This window comes from Bison bison, unplaced genomic scaffold, assembly GCF_000754665.1.
Source record: "Bison bison bison isolate TAMUID 2011002044 unplaced genomic scaffold, Bison_UMD1.0 scf7180017864296, whole genome shotgun sequence".
Lineage (NCBI taxonomy): Eukaryota > Metazoa > Chordata > Mammalia > Artiodactyla > Bovidae > Bison > Bison bison.
Genome location: NW_011494868.1, coordinates 3,661,037 through 3,670,691, shown reverse-complemented (window position 1 = coordinate 3,670,691; position 9,655 = coordinate 3,661,037). Strand labels below are relative to the sequence as shown.

At 34.1% G+C, this 9,655-nt stretch overlaps 1 protein-coding gene across 1 annotated transcript in view; it reads right to left on the bottom strand.

Moving 5' to 3' along the window:
- Window positions 1-38: 38 nt before the first annotated feature.
- Window positions 39-9,655, bottom strand: part of GTF2A1 (general transcription factor IIA, 1, 19/37kDa) — a 34,234-nt gene continuing 24,617 nt past the window's right edge. Inside the window, exons 8-9 of the mRNA XM_010850878.1 lie at window positions 7,418-7,507; window positions 39-364 (exon numbers count right to left, since the gene is read on the bottom strand). Coding sequence (XP_010849180.1) covers window positions 257-364; window positions 7,418-7,507 — 198 coding nt within the window. The 3' untranslated portion in view covers window positions 39-256. The remainder of the gene's footprint in view (window positions 365-7,417; window positions 7,508-9,655) is intronic.

Here is a 9,655-nt window from a genome sequence, read left to right as displayed (position 1 = left end):
GGTTTTCTTACACAAATCCCCACCCTCCCCACCCCTAACAACCCCAGGTGACTACAAGTTCCATGGCTTGCCAGTTAGAAGTAGTGTCTGTGTTGTCAAGGTCTCTTTGTTCCAGTAGCTCTGCTTCTACTGCACTTTTCTGACATGCAGAAGTTAAGTTTTGGTTGGTATATGTCCCAAGTTTCAAACTGTCCACTTTAAATTTTTTTTTAAGTTTCTTTTGTTTTATTTATAAAAGAAAATGAACCAACTCTTTTCACCATTCTGCATCTCCAATGGCTTTGGAAAATATATAATCTCTTCCATTAAGATTCATAATGCCATCCTTGAGATGAAATTTCCATTTGTTTTTACTTCTGTGTATCTAAATAAATAAGTAAAAAATGCATGAAATAAAATAAAAAGAGGAAACAAACAACAACAAAACCCATTCACACACCAAACATGTATATTATTGCAATTGCAAACTGTTTTCTTTTTTGAGATATAATTGACAAGTAACATAGCAGTTTCAGATGTACAAAGTAATGATTAGATCTCTGTGTATACTGCAAAATGATCTCCACAGTTAAGCCTGTTAACATCCATCACCATGCATAGTTACAAATTTTTTTCCTGTGATGAGAACATTTAAGCTCTTTGTTAACTTTCAAATACACAGTGTCATCAACGGTAGTCATCATGCTGCGCATTGTATCCGTGAATACTTATAACTTGAAGTTTGTGTCTTTGACCACCTTCGCTCATTTCACCTAACCTCCAAACCCTGTCTCTGGCCATCTGTTCTCTGTATCTATAAATTCAGGGTTTTTTGTTTAGATTTTCTTTATGCTGCAGTTGTTAATGGGATTGTTTTCTTATTTTCTCTTTCTGACAGTTCATTATTAGTGCATAGAAACCCAACAGATTTCTGTATCCTGCAACTGTACTGAACTCATTTATAGTTCTGACAGTTTGTTGGTGGAGTCTTTAGCATTTTTTTTGTAGTATCAAGTTACCTGGGAATAATGAGTCTTACTCCTTCCTTTCTTCATTTGTGTTTTATTTCCTTTTCTTGCCTAACTGCTCTGACTAGGACTTTCCATCCAGTGCTGAATAAAAATGGTGAGAGTGAACATGCCTGTCTCTTTTCTAATCTTAAAAGAAAAGCTCTGTGCTTTTCAGAGTATGTTACCTGTGGGTCTGTCATATATGACCTTTATTCAGTTGAGGTACATTACCTCCACAACAATTTTGTTGAGACTTTTTATGTTACATTTTGTCAAATGCTTTTTCAGCACCTACTGAGACCATCCCATGATTTTTGTCCTTCATGTTGTCAACATGGTATATCACACTGATTTGAAGATGGTGAGCCTTCCTTGAATCCCTGGAATAAATACCACTTGATCATGGTATATGACCTTTTTAAATAAATTGCTGAATTTAGTTTTCTAATATTTTGTTGAGCACTTCTGCATCTATACTCATCAGGATGATACCAGCTTATAATTTTCTTTTCTTATGGCACCCTGGTCTAGTTTTGGTATCAAGGTAACTAACGTTGGTCTTGTAAAATGAGTTTAAAAATGTTTTGTCTTCTTCTGTTTTTTCGAACCATTTGAGAAGGATTGGTATTAATTTTTCTTAAATGTTTGGTAGAATTTACCAGTGAAACCATCTGGTCCTAGACTTTTGTTTATTGGGAAGTTTTTCATTATTGATTCAATCTCCTTACTAGTAATCAGTATGTTCAGATTTTTAATTTCTTCATGATTCAGTCTTAGAAGGTTTTATGTTTCTAGGAATTTATCTACTTCTATATGGACCAATGTGTTAAAGTATAATTATTCACAGTAGTCTCATATGATCCTTTGTATTTCTATTATCAGTTGTTAACTCTTTCATTTGATTTGAATCCTCTCTTTTCTCTTTTTGAGTCTCACTAAGGTTTGTCAAATTTGTTTATCTCTACAAATAATCAGCTCTTAGTTTCATTGATCTTTTTTTCTATTATCTTTTTAGTCTCCATTTAGTCCCTCTGATCTTTGTTATTTCCAGCCTTCCATTAACTTTGGGCTTCTTCCTGTTCCTTTAGGTGTAAAGTTAGATTGTTTGAGATTTTTCCTTGTTTCTTGATGTAGGCATTTCTATGTACTTCCTTCCTAGAGCTGCTTTTGCTGTATTCTACATGTTTAGTATGGTGTATTTCCATTTTCATTTGTCTCAAAGTATTTTCAAGTTCAGTAGCATATTGTTTAATCTCCATCTGATTTCTATTTTCATACAACTGTGGTCAAATTGCATTTTAATAGTTTGATACAATCTCTCTCTCAAAAAAACCAATTAGCTAGGTGAATTTTTCAAAAGTCTATAATTAATATTTATTTTATAGCTCTTAGTATTTGGGTTCATTAAAGTAGTTAATAATGTTTCTCTGCAAATTATTTTAATCTCTACCAGGTCTGCATATACGTGTCATTTCCTATACAATTCTTTAGAGGCAAATATTTAAAACAGGAATACCCTTTGTTCTCCCTGATGCTTCCAGAACACTTTTTATGTTTTGCCTTTTCTCTGTAACTCCTTTTAAGTCTATACGATTTAATTAACCATAGGCTTTTCTTCATTCTCCCTATCTACTGACCACCAGGACATTTTTTCCTCATTATTGGTATCATGCTTACAACTACTCTCTTCCTCCTCACATACACTAACAACTTACATATTGCTGACTTTTTAAATACTGTGGCCCCCCAGTATAAGAATTCATACTAATATTAGTATTTCTCTAATTATTATTTTATCTCTAATTCTACTTTACTTGTCTTCAGGACACCTGGCAACTGTTTTCTAAAAGGCCACCAATAAGTTTCTAGTTACTGCATCAATAGCCTCTTGTCATACGACATATTAAAATACTTTTTAACTGATTTCCAGGTCTTCACTCTCTCCCTTACCTTCAATCATAAGCATCACTCCCATTTCAGGCTTTCATTTTAAAAGGAGAAAATTACAGCCTGGAGAAGTTCAATGAGATGATCAATGACATATCACAATTAAGTGACAAAAGATGATTCCTTTGCCCCAGTCCAAGACGCTTTCTATTTATCAGGCTGTTTTCCATAATAATGCAGAAATTCTCACTATGTACAGGCATTTTCTTATCCCACTGCTAAAACTCCATGGTCTAACATCCCCATGCAAACAGTCTCCATGAGTATTCTTGGCAAATCACTGTTTAGTGTCTGCTTGAGTGTGATTAAAAGTGGAAGGTGAAGAATTGCAAATTCAGTTATCCCTTCCTGGGACAGCCCCCTTGCAAGTCTTTCATACTTTACCCCTTACTAAAAGCTGCTTACCCCAAACTTCTTATTGATCCTAGTCCTGCCTTTTGGAAAGTTAATCTAAAAAACAGTGAATACTTCATATATTTGAAAACCACTCTCATGCCCTTCCTTAAGATCACTAACTTAAGCTATATATAAATTTACCATATATCTATCTTTTCTCATTTATTAAAGCAAAATAGAGTATAATAAAGTGAAACAGTATTCAGAAGAGGGCCTCTTACATTAAGTGGTCTTATTTTGTTGTTGTTTAGTCACTAAGTCGTAGCTGACTCTTTTGTGACTTCCCCTAGACTGAAGCCTGTCAGGTTCCTTTGTCTATGGGATTTTCCAGGCAAGAGTACTGGAGTGGGTTGCCTTTTCCTTTTCCAGGGGATCTTCCTGACCCAGGAATCAAACCCATGTCTCTTGTGTCTCTTGTACTGGCAGGTGGATTCTTTACCACTGAGCCACCAGAGAAGTCCAAGTGGTCTTATAACTCTGGTCTAATTACACTATTTAGATTATTACACTTAACACCTTAGGATGGATGATTTGAACATCTAACAGATATAAAACTAACATGTCCCAAACCAGCCACTCTCCCCTCCTAAATCTGCTCCATCTGCAGCTTTTCCCATCTCAGTTGATGGTATCTTCATTCTTTTGACTAATTCCTCATTAAAAAAAAAAAAAAATCCTGGAGTCATTCTTGATTCCCTTTTTTATCTTCTTCCACATACACAAGAGTCAGGAAAGCCTGTTGACTCTTCCTTCAAAACATCCAAGATCCAGATGCTTCTCATCACTTCCAATGCTATCATCCTAGCCTTAATCACCATTTTCACTCATGTGGATTACTATGATTTCCCTCTATTAATCTCATTTCAACCTTTGTTTCTTCTACATTTCAACCTTTGTTTCTTCTATTCTGTTCCCAACAAAGCAATTTTTTTTTTAAGATTAAAATGTAAGTGATACTACTTTTGTATATTTGAAACCTTCCAAGAGCTTCTCACTCAGAGTGAGAGCCCATGTCCTCACAAAGTCCTACACCACACCGCCTGCCCTCACTTACCTGATTTAATCTCCTGCTATACTGCTCCCCCAAGCCCAGCTACACTGGCCTCCTTGCTGCTTCTCACACAAAGAAGGCAGGTATGCCATCAAATAACGACATGGCTAACTTTCATCAAGCCTTTGATCCTGTTTCCTTTCCCACTCTATAATTACCCACACTAATTATCAACTTCTAACATAGCATATTAATTACAGTTGAACCTTTAACAGTATGGGTTTGGAAATGCACAAATCAACTTATACACAGGTATTTTTCAATAATAAATACCACAGAATTAAGTGGACTGTAGTTGGATGACTATACATATACAGACGAACCACAGATACAGAAGGCTGCCTCTAAGTTACATGCAATTAGCCCCAGTGTTGTATTAAGGTAACTGTAATTTGTTTTATCTTTTTGTTATGTTTTAGCCTTTTCTCCCTCAACTAGAGTAAGCTTCCAAATGGCAGGGACTGTTTTGTTTTGTTCACTGGCTTATCTCAAGCTCCTAGAACAGTGAGTGCCCTGGAACATCACAGACACTATTAAGTATTTTTTGAATAAAAAGATCTCTGTCTCCTTTTCTCTTTGACTTCCTATAGAGAAAGTATTAATTATCCTAAAAATGGATATATAAATTTATTTCTAGTATGGAACAAGTAACTATAAGCTGAAAGATATGGAATTAAATAAACAAGCAATGAGTAGCCAGGAAAAAAGAATTCCACAGACAAGTAAAGAAACTGCAGTTTGCTGCAAGACAACTTGCAAAAAGCAAATATAGAAAGTATCATATGCATCAAGTAATATTCCATATACTAAGTACTGAAGTCATACTGAGTAGTAAGTAGTAAATATTTTTACTTGACTAAATCACAAAATATAACTTGAAAAACAATTCATTTACTGGCCTTACATTAAGTCCTGTATAAAGGAGTATACAGGACTGAGTGCAAGGAAAAAGGCCTCTGAACTTTCCTCATGACAAAAATATTAAGTAACACTATCTACAAACAAGGCCGATGCCTCAATACCTGATGCCATCAGTCCTTACCTATCCATACTATGTGAGAACTCTGCCTCATTATTAGATTTAAAGCTCTCATCTGACTGGCAACACAATCAATTCTTTGTATGACTGCTGCTAAAACTGACTCACTGTTGAAATTTAGGCTTCAAAAATAAACTCCTAAAGTTCAAGTTGCCTCAAACTACACCCAAGCCCATTTCAGAACACCACCATTCTTACACTGTTGGCTAAAACCCTCCAATCTCCAAAACTCATTTGATAATAAAAATTAGATCTCTGTAAACTTTAAAACTGTTTACCATACAACAAACTACTTAAAAGTTACTTTTAAATTTCTTACTTTAAAACATTAAAATATTGCCTCCATGAGCAAAACAAACCAATTTTAACGTTAAAAATATTAAGTGTACAAAGGAGAATACTAGTCTCTTATAATATGAAAATACTTAGAAGCATATTCCTCAGTCAAGCTAAGGTAAAGGTCCTTTCTTATGTATCTGACATCCTGCTATCATGATACTGCATTCTGGATAATCTGGTTGCCAACAGGGTCCCTTGAGTCTTCCTGACAATAAAGATTTACTGGTATCCCCTGTTGTTTCAACTTCAATACTTTTCCTCCAAATGCATATAACAAGAAATTACTTGTATTACCATGTGCTTGGTGTAAGGTATTATGAGTGCTTAACTTAGTAGTCATAAGGTACAAAAGTGGATGCCCTGATACTCTGAATCAGTGACCTCACTAACCTAATTCTATAATTTCACTGGTACTTAACTGGCTTAATTTTACCTTTACATTAGGAAATGATAAGATTCATTTTTTAAACATTTTTCCTACAGATGTTTGCAATAAACATGGCTATTTATAATATTCATTTTATAAAAGCAACACAAATTTAAGACTTTCATCATTTGTAAAAGAGGGCATAAAGAGCACAAATTTTGCATGAGTATAGATTGATCCCTGGGTTGGCAAGATCCCCTGGAAAAAGGAAAGGCTACCCACTCCAGTATTTTGGCCTGGAGAATTTCATGGACAGTCCATGGGGTCACAAAGAGTCAGACACGACTGAGCAACTTTCACTTTCACTTCTAGTACTTGACACAATTAGGCACTTAATAAATAGACGTTTAGTGAATGAGAAGTGCTTATAAATAAAACCCAACTATATCTATCATAGTTTTCAACACTCGGAAAAGATCTCTGTGGAAATTAAACTATAAAAATGAAGCATAATTTGTGGATTATAAATTTAATGGCTATAGCCAGAAAACAATTCTGATTAAATGTTTCAATAAACAAAAAAATCTCGACAATGCCAAAACTATAACAAAAATACTTGAGAAGTAACATCCTTTTTAAGAATTAAGAAATTAAGGAGTCAATAGCTAATTTTCATAGAACCTAGTTTAAAATTTTTCTATTGCTACCAAAATTTTGTTGTTGTTCAGTCCCCACATTGTGTATGGCTCTGCGACCCCATGGACTGCATACAGCAAAGTTAAATAATTTAAAATAACTTTCAGTAAAAACGTATCTTTTGTTAGTTACCAGTCTTGTTTATTACCCTCATTCAAAAGGCTACAGAAAGGTTCAATTAAAGCCTTTTAAGTTTTGAGGTAGTTGAGGTCAGAGGGAAAATAGGGTTATCCCACTTACTTAATATTCATATTAAAAGACAACATAAACTGGCTTTACTTTGTTAATAAGTTGGGAGACACAATCTAAATGGAAAACAACATACTTTTTATGATTTCATGCATAACTTATTTTTCAACTATAGTTATACAAATTAATTTCTCACTCCATTAAAATAATCTACTAAAGTATAACACTGTTTTCATTCACACAGTTTATACTCAAGTTTCTAAGAGGCACCAATCAGCTAACCAAATGCTTGAACACGGCAGACAGGATGGTTTAAGAAAGAAATTACAATAGCAAAAATGTTAGTAACCTGATGACTGGCTTCCCTGGTGGCTCAGACAGTAAAGAACTGATTAAATCCTTACCTTATCATACTGGCACACAACAACATTTTCTGTATCAAAGAGTTCCTGTCCTTCCTCATCACTCACATCATCTTCACTATTGAGAGGTTCCTAAAAATTAAAAAAGAGAGTTCATTTATTTATATTTCATGTATTACTAAAAAAAGGTCCTTCTAATATTCACTGAAAAGAAACACAGTGACCTTGAAGTTCTTTGAGAACCAAGGGCCAGACAGATCCACATACACTATGAACATATTGTTAATTGGCTATGTTAAGATTCTGCCAGTGTCACTGAAATTCCAGCAAGAAATTAAATATAGTAATTAAAATAGTTAAGCTATATAATTTATATGACTCAAAAGATGTTACTTTATTTCATTTTTTCAGAATAGCACAAGAAGATAACTCTTTCCAGTAACTATTTGTCTACAAGTGGACCTAGGAAAATATGAAGATTTAATGAGATAATGGTATGTGTACCACCAGAAGCAGCTGTGTAAAAAAAAGAAAACACTGGTGAAGTTGGAAAAGGAAAACAAGGATATAAAAAAGGTCGGCAGCCTAGCTAGTCTTGACATTAAAGACTAGGAATACAAATTAGTATGTCTACTGGTGGAGGCTTAAAGCATAACTAAGGCAACCACATTTTAAAGGGGGGGATCTTGATCTCACTAATGAAGAGAATCAAATGCCAAGATCTAGCTAGAACATAAAATGACCAATCAAGTTAACCTTGACCTCAGTTGTGACAGACAATAAAACATACAACTCTAATTTCTAATTAATGAAGAAAGAGAAGCTAGGGCAAAATAAAAATGGAAAGAAAAATAATCAAAACAAATACTGTATATAAACTATGAAATCTAGAAAAATGGTACAGATGAACTTACCTGCAAAGCAGAAACAGAGACACAGAGAATAAGTGTATGGATCCAAAGGGGAAGGCAGGGGTGGGACAGATTGGGATTGGCATATATACACTCTTATGTATAATACAGATAACTAATGACAACCTACTATATAGCACAGGACTCAATGATCTGTGATAACCTAAATGGGAAGGAAATCCAAAAAACAGAGGTGGTATGTGTATATATATAGCTGATTCACTTTGTTGTATAGGAGAAACTAACACAACATTGTAAAGCAACTATACTCCAATTTAAAGAAAAAACAGATTTTAAGTCTCTAAGCCTGTACCTACTTACACACATGTATATGTATATATTCTGTAATTCAAAATAGTTATCACCAACCTAAATGTAAAAAAATTTACTGAGGTAAATTTCATCATTTTTAACCATTCTAAGGTGTACAATTTGCACTTAGTATGTGCAATTATCACCACTATCACTGTTTCTAACCAATATAGAACTTAGCCAACTAGGCAAGAAAAACTGCTATTTTTTCACATTTGATTTGATTGCCTACAAAGAATACATGAAAGAGTCAAGAGGCTACCCAGTAAATACAGATGACCATGGCCGCCGGCACCCCCACCTGAAAATCCTGTTTCTTTTGATCATCCCACTGTGTACAGGGAAGGAGTAGGTAGGCATTAAGTACACTCAGGAAATCAAGAACTATATGTTTCTCTTTTCAAAGAGCTTTTTAAAATTTGCTATGGTGTTTATAACAAAAAAGAAAATTGAAAAAAAAAAGTGGTGTAGCAGAAGCCTTTTGCTGCTCATCATTAATCAAGGAAATAAAAATTAAAATCAAAATGAAAAATTTTCTGCCTATCAAACTGGCAAAAAAAATTAAGAAGTCTGACAATGCCAAGTATTGGTGAAGACAATGCATGCATCATTATATACTGAATGCCAGAAGTGTAATTAGTACAACATTGTGCCATTTTATTGTAACTTGAAGATATGCATGCCTTATGATTCAGCAATTCAATCTTTAGGTATAGCACTTGAATGTGTCCCTAGAAGACATATTCCAGAATATTTTATAACTGTACAGTTAACAAGTGGAAACAACCCTAATGCCCAATGTATCACAAAAATGGATAAACTTTTAACATTTAACAGTGAAAATACTTTTAGGTGTATGCAACAACTTAGATGAACCTCAAGAATACCATCTTGGGAAAAAAATCAACTTGCAGAAGAATACACAATTATTCCACTTCTAAACAGGCATGAAAAACTAAACAATATGCTCCTTAGGAATATAAATACTTATGGTAAAATATAAAGGCAAGGTAGTGACGAAGACACAATTCATGAGCAAGGATACTCTGATGGTAGA